Source organism: Bubalus bubalis, chromosome 2 (genome assembly GCF_019923935.1).
Source record: "Bubalus bubalis isolate 160015118507 breed Murrah chromosome 2, NDDB_SH_1, whole genome shotgun sequence".
In the NCBI taxonomy this organism is placed as follows: domain Eukaryota; kingdom Metazoa; phylum Chordata; class Mammalia; order Artiodactyla; family Bovidae; genus Bubalus; species Bubalus bubalis.
Window position 1 is genome coordinate 114,218,726 of NC_059158.1, and position 21,713 is coordinate 114,240,438.

At 37.2% G+C, this 21,713-nt stretch overlaps 1 protein-coding gene across 1 annotated transcript in view; it reads left to right on the forward strand.

Moving 5' to 3' along the window:
• The window catches only part of ZRANB3 (zinc finger RANBP2-type containing 3), a gene marked incomplete in the record, with an annotated part of 262,721 nt that overhangs the window by 153,557 nt on the left and 87,451 nt on the right, over positions 1 to 21,713 (forward strand). Inside the window, 2 exon segments of the mRNA XM_045164245.1 lie at positions 18,538 to 18,709; positions 19,885 to 20,001. Of these exon segments, the coding sequence (XP_045020180.1) occupies positions 18,538 to 18,709; positions 19,885 to 20,001 (289 nt within the window).

Genomic DNA, 21,713 nt, shown 5'->3' on the forward strand with positions numbered 1-21,713 from the left:
ATTTTTAGCTATCATGTCACACTTATTCCCACCTTCTCAAGTACCTGATCTTTTTCATTGCTGACACACTCTAGAATTTTGTGCACACCACTCTTTAGGTCCCTGATATTCAGCTTTCTCTGTTTGTTAGCGTCTTCACATTTTTTTTTTCCTGCTTGTAGAAATATGTTAACATTGTTTGCTGTTGTATGATTTTCATTCTATTTTTCCTGGTAGGCTCATGTGTTTTTATTTCTTTGTACTCATTTTGATTGAGGGTGAATGTTTGTTCGTTCAGTGCACCATGTTTTAACCAAGACATCTCTATTTACTTTCCGTTTTCCAAAAATTGGATGAAATGCTCAACTTCTATTTCTTTCCCCCTCTCTCTCTTTTCTCTCATTGTCTTTGTTCTTCTTGTAATGTAATAGCTTTTAAATTCCATTCCTTTCATGATATAATAATAGAAACAAGTGATAAATATGATTAGTTTGTTATGTTTAACCACATCTCTTTCCAAACTCTGGTTGTTGCTTTAGCTTTTGCTTGCTAAAGAATTGCTCTCCTCAATAACTGTGTGGTGTATTCATTAGTCAGTTCATCCATTTGTTCATTAATTCATAAGCTACTTATTATATGTTAGCCACCATGCTAGGTGCTAGGAATACAAAGATAGATAAGACATGGTCCTTGCCATTAAGAAGCTTACACACAGGGTATTCATGATTCTAATTTCAGGTTTGCATGCTGCTGTTAAGTTACGTTATAACCTTGAGTTATTTCTTGAAATAACATATTTTCGTTTATCCAGGTAGTTTTTTTTACTTGCTCCCAAATTTATCTAAATAGCCAGCAAAATAGTTCTTGGATTCATATATTTGTTTATCTCTGTAATTGCAGAAGTACTTTGGGTGAGTAGTTTGCCTCAGCTTATTCAGCTGCTTTTTGTCCTGATTACAGTTACTTTGATAATTCACATACATCTGGAGATTGGCTCTGCTCAAGAAACATAAAACATTACTTCCATTTATGTGAATTTCTTCCACACATTTGAGCTCCTTTTCACCGAATTGATTCCGAGCGCTTCAGAATCTCCTGTTTTGCAGAGCTCAAGGAACTTTACTAACAGGAAATGAGTGCACTCTTGAGAAGCCATCTGTCCCATGCACATGGCTCGGCTGCATCTGAAATCCTATACTCCCTTAACTGATACAGCAGCCTTTTATATTTTTCCCTTCAATTTCAAGTTTAGAGCACTCAAGTGTCCAGTTATACTGGTAAACATATAAGGTGTTCTGAGCCACCTATTTTGTTTCAGAACACTGGACTTTGCAAAATCCTTCATCTTAAAGTCGGTTCACTAAAGGTTAAACATTTCCAAAGCCAATTGTGTGACTGCAGTGAAGAGATAAATTTTTCATGTTTTCTAACAGCATTTTCCATACCTTTATGCCATCAACTGAATATGGTTAGGGTGAAAAAAATAACACAATTTGATGGTTCCTCTTTTCTGCAGCTTGATTACATTGTAATGTGCATTTTGTTCTTTTCATGGTGACACTTTTCCTAAGTTTCAGAGCATCCTACTATTTCAGGATTTGAGGAACAAGTTTATGTTCTATTTACCTAGACTGTTGCTTTTTATCAATTCTACTTATAATCTCTCTTAGTCTTTTCACTCTGAATAATTCCCATTATTTAGTCTATCTTCCTATAATAGAGCTTTCCTACTTCACTTTTTCCCTCTGGTTTATTTACAATAAATTATTCCCATTTCTAAACATTTTCTTATAAATTAGATAAATATAAACTGTAAGACATTAAGGAAAAAACTGAAAGATTTAAATAAATGAAGTGAAACACTGTGTTCATGGACTAGAACACTCAATATTTTTTAAATAACCATTTTCCTCAAATCGTTATATAGATTCAATGCAATAATTGAATAATTCTCACTGGAAATTTTAGTATACCATACTTTCTGCCTCCAGCTAGGACTGTAATGGCAGCCCAGCTGCCCCACTTTATCTCCTTTTATCTCTCTTGTTTTCTCCCTTTGTGTCTCTGTCACTCCCTTTTATAGCCTTTGTTGTTTTTCAGTCAAGAAGTCATGTCCCACTCTTTGCTACCCCAGGGACTGCAGGATACCAGGCTTCCCTGTCCTTCACTGTCTCCTGGAGTTTGCTCAAACTCACGTTCACAGAGTTGGTGATGCCATCCAATCATCTCATCCTCTGTCATCCATTCTCCTCCAGCCTTCGATCTTTCCCAGCACTGGGATCTTTTCCAATGAGTTGGCTCTTTGCATCAGGTGGCCAAATTATTGGAGCTTCCACATCAGTCCTTCCAATGAACATTCAGGGTTGATTTCCTTTAGGACTGACTTGTTTTATCTCTTTGTAGTCCAAGCAACTCTTCTCCAGCACCACAGTTTGAAAGCATCAATTCTTCAATGCTCAGCCTTCATTATGGTCCAACTCTCATATTCATACTTGACTACTGAAAAAATCATAGCTTTGACTCTATGGACCTTGCTGATAAAGTAATGTCTCTGACTTTTAATACACTGTCTAGGTTTGTCATAGCTTTTCTTCCAAAGAGCAAGTGTCTTTTCATTGCTGCAGTCACTGTCCGCAGTGATTTTAAAGACCAAGAAAATTCAGTCTGCCACTTTTTCCACTTTTCCCCCATCTATTTGCCATGAAGTGATGGGGATGGATGCCATGATCTTAGTTTTCTGAATGTTGAGTTTTAAGCCCACTTTTTCACTCTGCTCATTCACCTTCATCAAGAGGCTTTTTAGTTCCTCTTTGCTTTCTGCTTTTCAATTCAGTTCAGTTCAGTCACTCAGTCGTGTCCGACTCTTTGCGACCTCATGAATTGCAGCACGCCAGGCCTCCCTGTCCATCACCAACTCCTGGAGTTTACTCAGACTCACGTCCATCGAGTCAGTGATGCCATCCAGCCATCTCATCCTCTGTTATCCCCTTCTCCTCCTGCCCCCAATCCCTCCCAGCATCAGAGTCTTTTCCAGTGACTCAACTCTTCACACGAGGTGGCCAAAGTACTGGAGTTTCAGCTTTAGCATCATTCTTTCCAAAGAAATCAAAGGGCTGATCTCTTTCAGAATGGACTAGTTGGATCTCCTTGCAGTCCAGGGGACTCTCAAGAGTCTTCTCCAACACCACACTTCAAAAGCATCAATTCTTCAGCGCTCAGCCTTCTTCACAGTCCATCTCTCACATCCATACATGACCACAGGAAAAACCATAGCCTTGACTAGACAGAACTTTGTTGGCAAAGTAATGTCTCTGCTTTTGAATATGCTATCTAGGTTAGACATAACTTTCCTTCCAAGGAGTAAGCGTTTTTTAATTTCATGGCTGCAGTCACCATCTGCAGTGATTTTTGAGCCCAGAAAAATAAAGTCTGACACTGTTTCCACTGTTTCCCCATCTATTTCCCATGAAGTGATGGGACCAGATGCCATGATCTTCATTTTCTGAATGTTGAGCTTTAAGCCCACTTTTTCACTCTCCACTTTCACTTTCATCAAGAGGCTTTTTAGTTCCTCTTCACTTTCTGCCATAAGGGTGGTGTCATCTGCATATCTGAGGTTATTGATATTTCTCCCGGCAATCTTGATTCCAGCTTGTGTTTCTTCCAGTCCAGCATTTCTCATGATGTACTCTGCATATAAGTTAAATAAGCAGGGTGACAATATACAGCCTTGACGTACTCCTTTTCCTATTTGGAACCAGTCTATTGTTCCATGTCCAGTTCTAACTGTTGCTTCCTGACCTGCATACACATTTCTCAAGAGGCAGGTCAGGTGCTCTGGTATTCCCATCTCTTTCAGAATTTTCCACAGTTTATTGTGATCCACACAGTCAAAGGCTTTGGCATAGTCAATAAAGCAGAAATAGGTGTTTTTCTGGAACTCTCTTGCTTTTTCCATGATCCAGCAGATGTTGGCAATTTGATCTCTGGTTCCTCTGCCTTTTCTAAAACCAGCTTGAACACCTGGAAGTTCACAGTTCACATATTGCTGAAGCCTGGCTTGGAGAATTTTGAGCATTACTTTACTAACATGTGAGATGAGTGCTATTGTGCAGTAGTTTGAGCATTCTTTGGCATTGCCTTTCTTTGGGATTGGAATGAAAACTGACCTTTTCCAGTCCTGTGGCCACTGCTGAGTTTTCCAAATTTGCTGGCATATTGAGTGCAGCACTTTCACAGCATCATCTTTCAGGATTTGAAATAGCTCAACTGGAATTCCTTTACCTCAACTAGCTTTGTTCGTAGTGATGCTTTCTAAGGCCCACTTGACTTCACATTCCAGGATGTCTGGCTCTAGATCAGTGATCACACCATCATGATTATCTGGGTCATGAAGATCTTTTTTGTACAGTTCTGTGTATTCTTGCCACCTCTTCTTGATATCTTCTGCTTCTGTTAGGTCCATACCATTTCTGTCCTTTATCGAGCCCATCTTTGCATGAAATGTTCCCTTGGTATCTCTAATTTTCTTGAAGAGATCTCTAGTCTTTCCCATTCTGTTGTTTTCCTCTATTTCTTTGCATTGATCGCTGAAGAAGGCTTTCTTATCTCTTCTTGCTGTTCTTTGGAACTCTGCATTCAGATGCTTATATCTTTCCTTTTCTCCTTTGCTTTTTGCTTCTCTTCTTTTCACAGCTATTTGTAAGGCCTCCCTAGACAGCCATTTTGCTTTTTTGCATTTCTTTTCCATGGGGATGGTCTTGATCCCTGTCTCCTGTACAATGTCACGAACCTCATTCCATAGTTCATCAGGCACTCTCTCAGATCTAGGCCCTTAAATGTATTTCTCACTTCCACTGTATACTTATAAGGGATTTGATTTAGGTCATACCTGAATGGTCTAGTGGTTTTCCCTACTTTCTTCAATTTAAGTCTGAATTTGGCAATAAGGAGTTCATGATCTGAGCCACAGTCAGCTCCTGGTCTTGTTTTTGCTGACTGTATAGAGCTCTCCATCTTTGGCTGCAAAGAATATCATCAATCTGATTTCAGTGTTGACCATGTGGTGATGTCCATGTGTAGAGTCTTCTCTTGTGTTGTTGGAAGAGGGTGTTTGCTATAACCAGCACATTTTCTTGGCAAAACTCTATTAGTCTTTGCCCTGCTTCATTCCGTATTCCAAGGCCAAATTTGCCTGTTACTTCAGGTGTTTCCTGACTTCCTACTTTTGCATTCCAGTCCCCTATAATGAAAAGGACATCTTTTTTGGGTGTTAGTTCTAAAAGGTCTGGTAGGTCTTCATAGAACCGTTCAACTTCAGCTTCTTCAGCGTTACTGGTTGGGGCATAGACTTGGATTACTGTGATATTGAATGGTTTGCCTTGGAAACAAACAGAGATCATTCTGTCCTTTTTGAGATTGTATCCAAGTACTGCATTTCGGACTCTTTTGTTGCTGTCTTTAGGGTAGTGTTAGCTGCATATCTGAGGTTATTGATATTTCTCCTGGCAGTCTTGATTCCAGCTTGTGAATCATCCAGCCCAGCATTTGGCATGATGTACTCTGCATGTAAGTTAAATTATCAGGGTGACAATATACAGCCTTAATGTCCTCCTTTCCCAATTTGGAACCAGTTTGTTGTTCCATGTCTAGTACTAACTGTTGCTTCTTGACCTGCATACAGGTTTCTCAGGAGGCAGGTAAGGTGCTCTGGTATTCCCACCTCTTGAAGAATTTTCCACTCTTTGTTGGAGTCTACACAGTCAAAGCGGAGAAGGCAATGGCACCCCACTCCAGTACTCTTGCCTGGAAAATCCCATGGACGGAGGAGTCTCATAGGCTGCAGTCCATGGGGTCGCTAAGAGTCAGACACGTCTGAGCGACTTCACTTTCACTTATCACTTTCAGGCATTGGAGAAGGGAATGGCAACCCACTCCAGTGTTCTTGCCTGGAGAATCCCAGGGACGGGGGAGCCTGGTGGGCTGCCGTCTATGGGGTCGCACAGAGTCAGACATGACTGAAGCGACTTAGCAGCAGCAGCAGCACACAGTCAAAGGCTTTAACTTAGTCAATGAAGCAGAAGTCGATGTTTTTCTGGAATTCTCTTGCTTTTTCTATGATCCAGTGGATGTTGGGAATTTGATCTCTAGTTCCTCCACCTTTTCTAAATCCAGCTTGAACATCTGGAAGTTCTCAGTTCAGATGTTGTTGAAGCCTAACTTGAAGGATTTTGAGCATTACCTTGCTAGCATGTGAGATGAGTGCAATTGTGTGGTAGTTTGAACATTGTTTGGCATTGCCCTTCTTTGGGATTAGAATGAAAAATGAACTTTTCCAATTGTGGCCACTTCTGAGTTTTCCAGTTTGCTGACATATTGAGTGCAGCACTTTAGCAGCAGCATCTTTTAGGATCTGAAATAGCTCAACTGGAATTCCATCACTCCACTAGCTTTGTTTGTAGTAATGCTTCCTAAGGCCCACTTGACTTCACACTCCAGGATATCTGGCTCTAGGTGAGTGACCATACCATCATGGTTATCTGGGTCATTAAGACCTTTTCTGTACAGTTCTTCTGTGTATTCTTGCTACCTCTTCTTAATTTCTTCTGCTTCTATTAGGTCTGTTTCTGTCCTTTATTGTGTGCATCTTTGCATGAAATGTTCCATTGGTATCTGTAATTTTCTTGAAGAGATCTCTAGTCTTTCCCAATGCCAACTTGAGTTAGAAAAGGCAGAGATCAAATTGCTAACATGCTTTTGATTATAGAAAAAGCAAGAGAATTTAAAAAAAAATGTACTTCCTCTTCATGCTGCAGGTACATATCTGGCAATAGGAAGTCTCCCTTGTACCAAGTCATAGTCTCCAAGGTACCAGATTCTCTGAATACACAGACACCAAGAGGCTGGCAGGTTCATCTAACTTGCTTATGATCTGGTGAAATGTGAGGAGAGGTATTTCTATTTGTTGTCAATCTCCTGTTTAACAAAAGGATCACTACAGCATTTTCCACAAACTGTATTAAAACAAAATCCATAAGGTTGCTAATTTAGAAGGCAATGGGGCTTCTGCAATTTCATTTTGCTTGGTTTTGTTTTATATACAATGATACAAAGTTAATTTAAGATGTAGAGTTGGGAGAAGTGATTTGGATAAAAAATTTGAAAGGGTCCTTGTGGATATTCATTTCTGGCCATCAAGATGTGGATGCACATTTCTTAAAATTCTCGCACGTTATATATTTTCCGCCTGCAAAAATATGAGAAGCAATACCACACTGGTAGGGGAAGCAAACCTTCCCTCTTGCTGGCAGCCATGATGGGCCCTGAGGCTGTCTGTGGCAGAGTCAGCATGGTGACAAGACAATCTTGCAGTGACGCTCACCCTTGAAGGAAAAGGGCACTTTGATTGTGCTGTATGCTAGGATTCAGGAATGAACAGTGAAAGAGGAATTGAAACAGTGAAAGAACTGCTTAATTAAGAGCAATATGAAGTATTGGCTTTGCAAAATCTGGTTTTCATAAACCAGAATCGAAAGAAAATCTAAACCCAGTATTGCTTACTTTGCTCCCTAAAATAACAGAGGTCTAGTGAGGTAATCTTCTGGCAATACACAGGTCAGGGGAGGAAAAGTAAGCAACTCAGGGGTGAGGTATGACTCCTTTAGAGCAAAAAAAGGGACAGTCCTCCATTACCAAATACCACTTTTGTCAGGGCCTTTATAACATGCATTGTTCTCACCCCAGTCTTATCATTTTGATAAGGACCTTATTGTCTTTTTACCAACTTATTGCTTGAAATGATAATATAGCCTGTCTGTCTGCTGTTTCTATACTGTGGTATATTTTCCTAGTGGTTTGGTTTTAAAAAAAAAAAATAGTGCTTAATTAAAAAAAAATATTCTCAAAGAATTAAAGGAAGATGTGGAGAAAGTCTAGAAAATGATGAATGAACAAAGTGGAAATATTAATAAAGAGAAAACTTTAAAAATTCTAAAAAGAAGAGCTTAAAAGTAAAATAACTGAAAAGAAAAATTCCCTAGAGGAATTCAAAAGCAGATTTGATCAGGCAGAACTTGTCTCCAATTTTTCCATCCCTTCTTTTTTTTTTTGATGTTCTTTTTCAAGCCTTTATCAAGTGTAGTGGAAAAACTTTTGTATACATATATATAAATATGTATAATATTTGTATTTTAGAAAACTTACAAATTTTTGCATAACTAAAAAAATTATGACATTTTGATTCCACTTGTTTGACTTACTATGAATAGAATGCTAGATTTCTAATTAAAAAATAGATAACACAACAAGCAGCAAAGGTTTACTGAATAGCATAGGGAACTATAGTCAATATCTTGTAATAACCTGTGATGGAAAATAATTTCAAAAGTCATATATGTGTATTTGTATAACTGAATCACCTTGCTGTGCACCTGAAACATTGTAAATCAACTATACTTCAATAAAATATATATATTTTTAAAAATTAAAAGATAAAAAGAATCAGAGAACTTGAAGATAAAACAATGGAAATTTTCAAGTCTGAGGAAAAGAAAGAAGAATGAGGAAAAGTGAACAGAACCCATAGGATGTCTGTGCATTGTGGATTCCCAAGAGAAATGAGAAAGGGGCTGAGATTATTTGAAGAAATAAGGACTGAAAACTTCCCAAATTTGATGGAAGACATTATAAACATCCAGAAAGTTCAACAGACTCTAGAGTAAAATAAACCAAAGGTGGCCCATATCCAGATACATTATAATCCAGCTTTGTAAAGACAAAGAGAATCTTGATAGCAAGAGCAAAGCAACTCAATGTGTAGAAGGGATCCTTAGAATGATTATTAGTTGATGTCTTAATCAGAAATTTTGGAGGCCAGAAGTCAGTGAGCTGATATACCATGTGATTCAGCAGTTTCACTTCCAGCTATATTCCCAAAATAATTAAATGCAGGGTAGTGAAGAGGTATTTGTGCCCTTATTCATAGCAGCATTATTCACAGTAAGTTAAACAGCTTATTCACAATAAGCCAATCAAGTATCCATGAATGAATGGATAGGCAAAATGTGGCTTATACATCCAATGGAATATTCAGTTTTAGAAGAAGGAAATTCTGACATAAGCCGCAACATGGATGAATCCTGAGGACATTATAATAAGTGCAATAAACCAGTCTCCAACAGACAAATGCTGTGTGAATCCACTTATGTGATCTACCTAATCAAAATCATAGAGACAGAAAGTAGAACGGTGCTTGCCATGGGTTGCGAGTAGGAGAGAATGAGGAGTTATTGTTTAATGGGTATATAGTTTGGGTTTTACAAGATGAAATTTATGAAGCTGACCAGTGGTGATAGTTATGTAGCATTATGAATGTATTTAATTACCATTGAACGGCATACTTAGTAATGGTCAAGATGGTAAATTTTATGTATATTGATCACAATTTAAAAAAAAAAATCAATTTAAAATGGATTGTAAACTAAATTGTAAAACCTGAAACTATAAAACTCAAAGAAAACAAAGGAATACATTGTGACTTAGGGTTAGGCAAATAGTTTTATACAGGATGCAAAAAACATGTATTGTGAAAGATAAAAGTGATGAATTTTACTTTATAAAAATTGAAAAAGTCTCTTCCAAAGACACTGGTAAGACAATGAATGGATAATACACAGACAAGAAGAAAATATTTGTAAAGTACATATTTGATAAAGGGGTATATAAATTAATATATGTGTATAAATACATGTATTTTAAAATATACAGAAGAAACATATAAAAGAACATATCAGATCTCTCAAAACTCAGTTATAAAGCAAAAAGATATCAAAAAGATAAGGTAAGATCAAAAAAGCACTTGAAAAGATGCAACATTAGTCATTAGAGAAATGTTAGTTAAAACTGCAATGAAATACATGCATTAGAATAGATAAAGCTTTTACAAATTGAAAATACCAAATGATGTTAATGCATGATGCCAAAGAACTGGAATTCACATACATTAATGATGGGAATGTAAAATGGCATATAAACTTATGGAAAAAAGTATGGCAATTTTTTATAAAGTTAAACATACACTTAACATACAACCCAGCAATCCCATTTTGAATAGTTAGTTGGGATAAATGAAAACATATGTTCATTCAAAAATATGTATGCAAATGTTTACAGCAGTTTTATTTAATAGTCACTTCAAACTTGAAACAATCCAGATGTCCTTCAGCTGGTAAATGTACAAACAAATCATAAAATATCCATGCAGTGGGATATATTACTCAGCAATAAAAAGGAATGAACTACTAATATATCCAGCAGGACACATGAATTTTAAATACAGTGTGCTAAGTGAAAGAAATCCGATTTAAAGGCTGCATACTGTATGATTCTGTTTACGTACCGTTCTGGACTGTGCAAAACCGAGGGGCAGAAAACAGATCAGTGTTTCCCAGGAACTGGGAGTGAAAGAAAGGGATTGCTACAAAAGGACAAAAGAGAAATTAACTTGGAAAAAAAAAATCAGAAGGTGGTTTCCAAAGTTGACTCTGTATATGCTTGTGTGTACATGTTTCAGGAACAAAGATAAGTGTACACGTTCTTTACCACGCTTCCTATTTTATCAGTTAAGCTAATTGTGCTCGGTCATGTTTGTCTCTTTTGTAGCCCTATGCACTGCAGCCCGCCAGGCTTGTCTATGCATGGGATTTTACAGACAAGAATATTAGAGTGAGTTGCCATTTCCTCCTCCAGGGGATCTTCCTGACCCAGGGATTGAACTCATGTTTCCTGCATTGGCCAGTGGATTCTTTTACCACTGAGCCACCTGGGAAGCCCCTTGTAAGCTACTATTAAGTGCTTATTAAGAAATGCCTCTTTTAAATTATACATGGTGAAAAAGAAAGATACAAAGAAGTTTCTATTTATTCTTGTTTAGAATTGGAGAAGGAAATGGCAACCCACTCCAGTATTCTTGCCTGGAGAATCCTATGAACAGAGGAGCCTGGCAGGCCACAGTCCATGGGGTGGCAAGAGTTGGACATGACTTAGCCACTAAGAGACAGAGAGAGAGCAAAGGAGAAACAAATTTTTACTTACCTTGTAAATGTGAATGAGGAAATGGCTGTATTAATTCCAAAAGAAGTTTAAAGATTCATGCTTCATTACTTCTTTAGAAATCTTTGAAATTTTGTTGTTGTTATTAATTTTAGGTTGTTAGGAATTGAATTCCCTTTATGTTTAAATGTTTATTTCTACACTAAGCCAAACTACTGCAACTTTGTCCTTAAAAAAATTTTTTTTAATTTTATTTTATTTTTAAACTTTACAATATTGTATTGGTTTTGCCAAATATTGAAATGAATCCACCACAGGTATACATGTGTTCCCTATCCTGAACCCTCCTCCCTCCTCCCTGCCCATACCATCCCTCTGGGTCGTCCCAGTGCACCAGCCCCAAGCATCCAATATCGTGCATCGAACCTGGACTGGCGACTCGTTTCATACATGATATTATACATGTTTCAATGCCATTCTCCCAAATCTTCCCACCCTCTCCCTCTCCCACAGAGTCCATAAGACTGTTCTATACATCAGTGTCTCTTTTGCTGTCTCGTACACAGGGTTATTGTTACCATCTTTCTAAATTCCATATATATGTGTTAGTATACTGTATTGGTGTTTTTCTTTCTGGCTTACTTCACTCTGTATAATAGGCTCCAGTTTCATCCACCTCATTTTTTTCTTATTCATTTATATGTTTCCTCTTTCATGAATACACCTTATTTCATTGCTACACATGCTAGCAAAGTAATGCTGAAAATTCTCCAAGCTAGGCTTCAACAGTACATGAACCGAGAACTTCCAGATGTTCAAGCTGGATTTAGAAAAGGCAGAAGAACCAGAGATCAAATTGCCATCATCCATTGGATCATAGAAAAGTAAGAGAATTTCAGAAAAACATCTGCTTCATTGACTATGCCAAAACCTTTGACTGTGTAGATCACAACAAACTGTGGAAAATTCTTAAAGAGATGGGAATACCAGACCTCCTGACCTGCCTCCTGAGAAATCTTTATGCAGGCCAAGAAGCAACAGTTAATGGAACAGCAGATTGGTTCCACATTGGGAAAGGAGCACATCAAGGCTGTATACTGTCATCTTGCTTATTTAATTTATATTCAGAGTATATCATGTGAAATACTGGACTGGATGAAGCACAAGCTGGAATCAACATTGCAGGGAGAAGTATCAATAACCTCAGATATGATGCAACCTCAGATGCAGATGACACTACCCTTATGACAGAAAGTGAAGAAGAACTAAAGAGCCTCTTGATGAAAGTGAAAGAGGAGAGGGGGAAAAGCTGGCTTAAAACACAGCGTTGAAAAAGCTAAGATCATGGCATCTGTTCCCATCACTTCATGGCAAACAGATGGGGAAACAATGGAAACAGTGACAGACTTTATTTTCTTGGGCTCCAAAATCACTGCAGATGGTGACTGAAGCCATGAAATTAAAAGACATTTACTCCTTGGAAGAAAAACTATGACCAACCTAGACAGCATATTAAAAAGCAGAGACATTACTTTGCTAACAAAGGTCCGTCTAGTCAAGGCTATGGTTTTTCCAGTAGTCATGCATGGATGTGAGAGTCGGATGATAAAGAAGGGTGAGCGCCGAAGAATTGATGCTTTTGACTGTGGTGTTGGAGAAGACTCTTGAGAGTCCCTTGGACTGCAAGGAGATCAAACCAGTCCATCCTAAAGGAAATCTGTCCGGAATATTCATTGGAAGGACTGATGCTAAAGCTGAAACTCCAGTACTTTGGAGTTTTAAAGAACTTACTCACTGGAAAAGACCCTGATGCTGGGAAAGATTGAAGACAGGAGGAGAAAGGGACGACAGAGGATGAGATGGTTGGATAGCATCACTGACTCGAGGGACATGAGTTTGAATAAGCCCGGGAGTTGGTGATGGACAAGGAAGGCTGGCGTGCTGTAGTCCATGGGGTTCCAAAGAGTTGGACATGACTGAGCAACTGAACTGAACTGTGTTTGTTTTATAATTTTCTTTCCTTCCCATGAAACTAATGAACCTTAAACTTGAGAATCTCTTGCTTATATAGGTCTCTTTCAAGGCTCTGGGAAGATCTTGGGCAATTTTCACAGTTTTGTGTCTTGCAAAATTTATAGAAGTAGCCTACTTTAATTTTAGTAGGTTGAAAGATCTTTTCAGTTCATCATTTTCATATATATGTACATACATATACATGTGTATTTATTTAATTGTCTGGTAGTGTTGGATGTCAACAAGCATTTTATATATCAGGCTAAGAGGAAATGGTATTGGGGTACATTTTGTTTGAGTTTATGTAATTCTGAGTAGAATAGGCAGAAGAACCAGAGATCAAATTGCCAACATCTGCTGGATCATGGAAAAAGGAAGAGAGTTCCAGAAAAACATCTCTGTTTTATTGACTATGCCAAAGCCTTTGACTGTGTGGATTGCAATAAACTGTGGAAAATTCTGAAAGAGATGGGAATACCAGACCACCTGTCTCTTGAGAAACCTATATGTAGGTCAGGAAGCAACAGTTAGAACTGGACATGGAACAACAGACTGGTTCCAAATAGGAAAAGGAGTATGTCAAGGCTGTATATTGTCACCCTGCTTATTTAACTTATATGCAGAGTACATCATGAGAAACGCTGGGCTGGAAGAAGCACAAGCTGGAATCAAGATTGCTGGGAGAAATATCAATAACCTCAGATATGCAGATGACACCACCCTTATGGCAGAAAGTGAAGAGGAACTAAAAAGCCTCTTGATGAAAGTGAAAGTGGAGAGTGAAAAAGTGGGCTTAAAGCTCAACATTCAGAAAACGAAGATCATGGCATCTGGTCCCATCACTTCATGGGAAATAGATGGGGAAACAGTGGAAACAGTGTCAGACTTTATTTTTCTGGGCTCCAAAATCAGTGCAGATGGTGACTGCAGCCATGAAATTAAAAGACGCTTACTCCTTGGAAGGAAAGTTATGACCAACCTAGATAGCATGTTCAAAAGCAGAGGGGAACACATGTATACCTGTGGCAGATTCATTTTGATATTTGGCAAAACTAATACAATTATGTAAAGTTTAAAAATAAAATAAAATTAAAAAAAAAAATAAAATAAGTTCTGTATGTAAAAAAAAATAAATAAAAATAAAATAAAATTAAAAATAAAATAAAATAAGTTCTGTATGTAAAAAAAAATAAATAAAAATAAAATAAAATTAAAAAACAAAAAAAACAAAAGCAGAGACATTACTTTGCCAACAAAGGTCCGTCTAGTCAAGGCTATGGTTTTTCCAGTAGTCATATATGGATGTGAGAGTTGGACTGTGAAGAAAGCTGAACGCTGAAGAATTGATGCTTTTGAACTGTGGTGTTGGAGAAGACTCTTGAGAGTCCCTTGGACTGCAAGGAGATCCAACCAGTCCATTCTAAAGGAGATCAGTCCTGGGTGTTCTTTGGAAGGACCGATGCTGAAGTTGAAACTCCAATACTTTGGCCACCTCATGTGAACAGTTGACTCATTGGAAAAGACTCTGATGCTGGGAGGGATTGGCGGCAGGAGGAAAAGGGGTCAACAGAGGTTGAGATGGCTGGATGGCATCACTGACTCGATGGACGTGAGTCTGAGTGAACTCCGGGAGTTGGTGTTGGACAGGGAGGCCTGGTGTGCTGCAACTCATGGGGTCTCAAAGAGTTGGACACGACTGAGCGACTGAACTGACTGACTGACATTTTATTTAACCATTCCCCCAAAAGAATGGACCTTCTCATTTTACACATTTTAGCAACTGAGAATCAGGCAAGAGAAGGCTAAGACCTAAAGTCAGAAATGTTTCTTAGTCCTAGAATCTCCTGTTTTTGTACTTCACACCCTCCAACACACACACGAACTCAAGCATATCAAAATAATCCCAAGAACATTAAATATAATGTTCATGTTATTATATGAAAGTTGAGTTTTAGTCAAGTCAGACTTTGGAGTCACATTACTAATCTCAAATTCCATTACCACCATTACCATCTGTGATACTGTGGACAAATTCCTCAACCTCTTTTTGCATCTGTTTCCTCATTCATAAAATAGGGATGATAACTGGTACTTTTGCTGTCCTCTAGTGTTGTTGAAAGTTAAATGAATTACTTCATGGAATACCCTTACTAAAGCTATTGCCATGGCCTTTAATGCTACAATTGTGTAGGTATTTCTTAAATACATATTAAGTTTGCACTTTGTTTTGGCATTTTGGAGCCAAAAATTTTCTTTTTACTTTATTTCTGATACTTTTTAAAAAGTCTCACATGCCTTTGAAAATTCCTTGGCCCTAGGCATTTATTTTATTTTATTTTTTAAATTTTTTAATTTTTTAAATTTTATTTTATTTTCAAACTTTACATAACTGTATTAGTTTTGCCAAATATCAAAATGAATCCGCCACAGGTATACATGTGTTCCCCATCCTGAACCCTCCTCCCTCCTCCCTCCCCATTCCATCCGTCTGGGTTGTCCCAGTGGCCCTAGGCATTTAAAAAGCCCCTAGCCCAAGATTTAAAGCAGTCTGACCTCAGCTCAGGCACCTTTTGCTAAGATCAGTCTCTCTAGTGGGCTCTGGTACGGGGGAATCCTGGAAATGTTCAGAGCAGAGACTGAAATGCAAATCCTCCACACTTTTTAATATTAATAAACTTTATTTTTAAAGAGCAGAGGTAGGTTCACAGCAAAATTGAGTGAAAAGTACAGGAAGTTCTGATATACCCTCTGTCCTCAGAAATCTACAACCTCCCCCATCACTGAAATTCTGCAACACAATGCACGTTTTTGCAATCATTTTACTCCACTGACACATCCTTATCATCCTGTGTCCATAGCTTATGTTAGGGTGCACCCTCAGTATTACACATTCTATGGATTTTGCCAGAGGTGCAATGGCATATATCCACCATTGTGGTATCACAGAATAGTTCCACTGCCCTGAAAATTCCCTGTGTTCCACCCAATCATCCTTACCTCCTCTGTAGTCCCTAGGAGCCATTTATCTTTTTAGTATCTCCATAGGTTTGCCTTCTTGACTGTACCGGGTGGTTGGAATCATACAGTGTAGCCTTTTCCTATTAGCTTCTTTCACTTAGTTATATGCATTTAAGTTTCATCCACAGCTTTCCATGATTTCATAGTTCATTCTTTTTTAGCACTGAGTAGTATCTTTTCTCTTATTATATGGAATTCTAAACATTAGATTTTTTTTCCTGTTCTATTTTTTCTCAGTTTTATTAAGATACATTTGACAGGTATTAGTTTTTTTTAACCATGATGTCAAAATGTAATTATCTTGATTGTGACAGAATTGAGTAATGGCAAATATTTTTCTATTTTTGAAAAAAAAAAGGAATTTATTTTAATTGGAGAACAATTACTTTACAATATCATGATGGTTTTTTGCCATACATCAATATGAATCGGCCATAGATATACATGTGTCGCCTCCATCGTAAACCCCCCTGCCCAACTCCCTCTCCACCCTGCCTCTCCAGATTGTCACAGAGCGCTGGCTTTGGGTGCCCTGCTTCATACAGCAAACTCGGCACTGGTTATCTGCTGTACATATGGTACTGCGTGTGTTTCAGTGCTGTTCTCTCAAATCATCCCATCCTCTCCCTCTCCCACTGAGTCCAAAAATCTGTTCTTTACATCTGTGTCTCCTTTGCTGCCCTGTACATAGGATCATACGTACCATCTTCAGATCCCATATATATGCATTAATATATGGTATGTGTCTTTTTTCTGACTTATTTCACTCTGTATAATAGGCTCTAGGTTCATCCATCTCATTAGAACTGACTCAAATGCATTTGCTTTTATAGCTGAGTGATATTCCACTGTGTGTATGTACCACAACTTCTTTATCCATGCATCTGCCGATGGACAACTAGGTTGCTTCCATGTTCTAGCTATTGCAAATAGTGCTGCATTGAACACTGGGGTTATTAGTGTGTAAAGTTTTAATTATGTGCAGACATAAAGCATTGAAGTCAAAATACTTCAATAAACAGATTTCAGTAATTCAACTTATAGCAGTTGTAACTAAACATTTTTTTCTACAATGCCAGCACTTAGTTTAAAAAAAAAAAAAGGCAAGAATTTCTTATTGATGACAACTAAATGGTGTCTGTCATTTTATCACACAGAAGTTTCATCCATTCACTATACTTTTCTAATCAGTTCTACATACAAATACATGTTTTTAATGTTTTGCGTACTATTCCTGTATGTTTGCTATAAAAATACATAAACCTAAAAAAAAAAATCAGTATCAGCAATTTACAAGTTTCTCAAAATAACACTCTGTATTAAAATACCACCAAATCCCACTAAAATGAAGCTATTTAATTGTTAATATTAATAATCGTAATGCAACCTAACAGGAAATTTTCCTTTGTTAATTATTCTCTGGTAGCTATTTTCAGTAGTTTTAGCTCCCAGAAGACCATTGTGAATTTTGTGGACTTGTGTGGGGGTTGTCACAATGATAAAGGGATGCTTTTAGGCCAGCTGTCTTGATGTCCAAGTTCAGTACATCCACCAAATGTAATACCTACCCCCGGTGCTTGGTGCTTCCAACTCCTGATCTCAAAGATCTAGAGGATAAGTTCCCTTTTGCAAACATTTTTGAGGTGTCACTTGCTTTCTTTTGTCAAATCATCTACTGTTTGTCTGACTTGTAAACGTTTGTTGAATATCGTCTGATGTTTTCTCTCCCAATCTCTGTTCATAAGGCATTTGTACCTTTTTCCCTGCCTTTGCTCTCAATTCAGTGGTTCAAAGGAAGAAGAGCTCACCAAGTGATCTCTCTGCTGGGCATAAAAGCTCAGTGGGAGATAATATTGCCTCCTATAATTGTAGAAAATGTTTTAGGTGGTTTTGGTTGTTACGTAGCCTGACTGGTGTTCTGGCGGTTAGTGCTTAGTTAGGGCTAGATCTGCTAAACACAGTGCCTTATATGAGGTCACCCAAAATGCCAATGGTATTCAGGGTTATCAGTTTTGCTCAGCCTTATGTTCAGTTCAGTCACTCAGTCATGTCCGACTGTTTGCAAACCAATGGACTGCAGCACGCCAGGCTTCCCTGTCCATCACTAACTCCCAGAGCTTGTTCAAACTCACGTCCATTGAGTCAGTGATGCCATCCAGCCGTCTCATACTCTGTTGTCCCCTTCTCCTCCTGCCTTCCATCTTTCCCAGCATCAGGGTCTTTTCCAATGAGTCAGCCTTGTATTAACTAAACATAAACACTATGCTTAAACATTAACATTTCCTATAGCTGACAGTAATGTATAATCTTATTCATTACTATTTCTAAAGAAGAGTTTTTTGAAACTGATTTGCATTCAGTAATAAAACTAAAAACAGTATCATCGCTCCTTATCTTAAAAGGAAGAACATATTGGATAAATTGTTTTCTTACTCTAGCATCCAGCTTTGCTACATTTTTTTTCCTTCATACTAACAGATATTTTGGTAGAAGACCTCAGTGGGATTGCAGAGGGGCATCAAATCTTAATGAACTTCATCAGCTATTAAGTAACATAATGATTAGAAGATTAAAGACTGAAGTTTTAACCCAGCTGCCCCCTAAAATCAGACAGCGTATTCCATTTGATCTTCCATCAGCAGCAGCCAAGGTGAGAACCCATGTTTGATTGAAAGTCTTATCTGAAATCATTTGAAATTATACTATGAAAGATTGCACATATTTCATATTTCACAGAAGGAAAAAATTCACTGTCTTAAAATAGGTTTAATTAATAAAGCCATATGAATTGTCTTATATCATTTCAAGAAAAGAGCAGGAAGAATTTAAATTTAGTCATCAAATAATGTGAAAAGATTTAGTATCTTAGTCTTTAAAAAATATATTTCTGCTGAATGGTGAAAAAAACACTTCAACTGCTGCATAGACTTAGTACTAAAAATTCTAAGTATTTGTAGGGTGTGAAGCCCAGTAATTAGCAAGAAAAGTTCAGTTTCTTGCTCTTAAGTACATGTAGCTGTCTTCTAGAATAATTTGGTTGCATCCCCTAATTCTGGAAATCTTAAAACTTCGTGACCATGTTGTAATGTGAAGTTCAACTTACTAGAAAACCAAAATTGTATTTTTCCCAACCCTTATCTACATTTACTTTTGAGGAGTACGATGCTTGTGTAATCTCTGAAATTTCTTCACATCTGGACATAACTATCAGCAAATACTACTTATTGCCTCGTTTTATCTTGAAAGCTTAAAATAAGCATTTTGTATATTAAAAAAAAAACACTGAGCAGTATAAGAAAAATAAAAATGGTCTTATTTTCTGTATCCTTTTTTTTAAGAAAAGAAACATAAAAGTGTCAATATCATATCACATTTTTTATGTGACAATATTCCCCAAGTCTTTACACTTATTTAAATAAAATCATACCATCAAATTAAATGCTCTGCTACCATATATATTTTTGCTACTGTGCATTGTTTCTATTTTTACTTAAAATTTTTATTTTATTTAAATTTTTTCTTAAATTTTTATTTTTTACTTTACTAAATGTCCCTTTGTAAGAGAAGGCTGCAACTGTTTGATTTATGGTGTTAGCAAAGGGCTTGCTTTTCTCCCACACCTAGTCATTGCTTTCTGTCATTAGCACAAACATGTGTCTGACCTACCTCCACACTGATGTTTTTAAACGAACACACTGGTATCTTTGAGAAGTTATATATATATATGTATTTTTTATATATAAAAAAAGGACATGATTCATTATTACATTAATTGCTGTCATCTTTATACTGTATTTCTAAACATTGTTATTTTCTCCTACATAGGAATTGAATTCCAGCTTTGAAGAGTGGGAAAAATTAATGAGAGATCCGCATTCAGGTGCTACCGAGACTGTCATGGGGTTGATTACTCGCATGTTTAAACAAACTGCTATTGCCAAGGTACACATTACCTGACCATCCTGTGTTTGTGTTGATACAAATTATTTAATGTATTTAATTTTTAAAATTAAGCAACCTAGTTGCATACTGCATCATGTCTTTGCCATTTAAGTTTTTTAAGTATTTATCATGGAAAAATTCAGACATATTCAAAGTAAACAGAATAATGAGCACTGTTATACCTGTTTTTTTGGCATATATATATTCATATTCGTATATATAAATGTGGAGTAGGATTGTGCTTATTAATTTATTTGGCTGCATTAGGCCTTAGTTGCAGCACGTGGGATCTCTGTTGTGTTATGGGGGTCTTTCACAGTGGGGCACAGGCTCTCTCGTTATGGCTCACAGACTGTCTAGCTGTGGCATGCAGGCTCAGTAAGTTGTGGTGTGAGCTTAGTTGCTCTGCAACATGTGGGATCGTAGTTCCCCAAAGCGGATCAAACCACTGTACCCTGCATTGCAAGGCAGATTCTTAACCACTGGACCACCAGGGAAATCCCCTATACCTGTTCATATATTGATCCTTTTCTTTAGATGGGTATACTTTGATGAGGGAGTATATTTTATGCTTTCTCATTGAAAGGACTTACATATATTCATCATTTTTGCCAGCTTTTGCCATGGTCTTACTACAAAATGGCTACTAGTAATCTTTTTTATTTTTATTTTTTTTTTAATTTTATTTTATTTTTAAACTTTACATAATTGTATTAGTTTTGCCAAATATCAAAAGTAATCTTTTTTATATGTCAATCATTTTTAATTGGTATTATGTTTTTACATTCCTCCAGATATAGTTGTGTTTACATTCTGTTTGTCCAAAGGTGCAAGTTAGAGTGTTAGTTTTTAAATCTCAATGACTATCAAATAGATTCATCACACATTGTTTGTTGCTGTTTTTACCAGCATCATTGAACTTATACATGCTAATATGTCATCTTTCTCCAAATCTGAGATTTCCTTTATAACATAACTTTTTAAAAAGAGGTTTGTTAAGGTATAATTCACATATAGTGAAATTCTTTTTTAAAACATACTGTTTGATGAAACTTAACATATATAGTTAATCACCAGTACAGTCAAGATAGAGAACATTTCTACTATCCCCAAGTTTCCTAATGCACCTTTGTGGACGTTTCCTTCACACCTCCCTGTAGACTTTGGTGTTCACAGATCTGGTTTCTATCACTATTCAGTTCAGTTCAGCTCAGTCGTGTCTGACTCTTTGCAACCCTATGGACTGCAGCATGCCAGGCTTCCCTGTTCATCACCAACTCCTGGAGCTCACTCAAACTCATGTCCATCAAGTCGGTGATGCCATCCAACCATCTCATCCTCTGTCGTCCCCTTCTCCTCCTGCCTTCAATCTTTCCCAGCATCAGGGTCCTTTCCAATGAGTCATTTCTTCACATCAGAGGGCCAAAGTATTGGCATTGCATCAGGTGGCCAAAGTATTCTACCACTATAGTTTAGTGTTTTTCAGAATGTCACAAAAATGGAATCCCATAGTATATAGCTTTGTGTCTGGCTTATTTCACTTAGCAGAAAATTTTTGAATATTCATCCATGTTTTTGCATGTTAAATTAGTTTTTTCATTTTTATTGCTGAATAGTATTTCAATATATGGGTATATTAATATTTATATATCTATATTAATGTAACAATTTTTAGAACTTCCTTTACCGGTTATTGGTTATTTGGAGTAGTC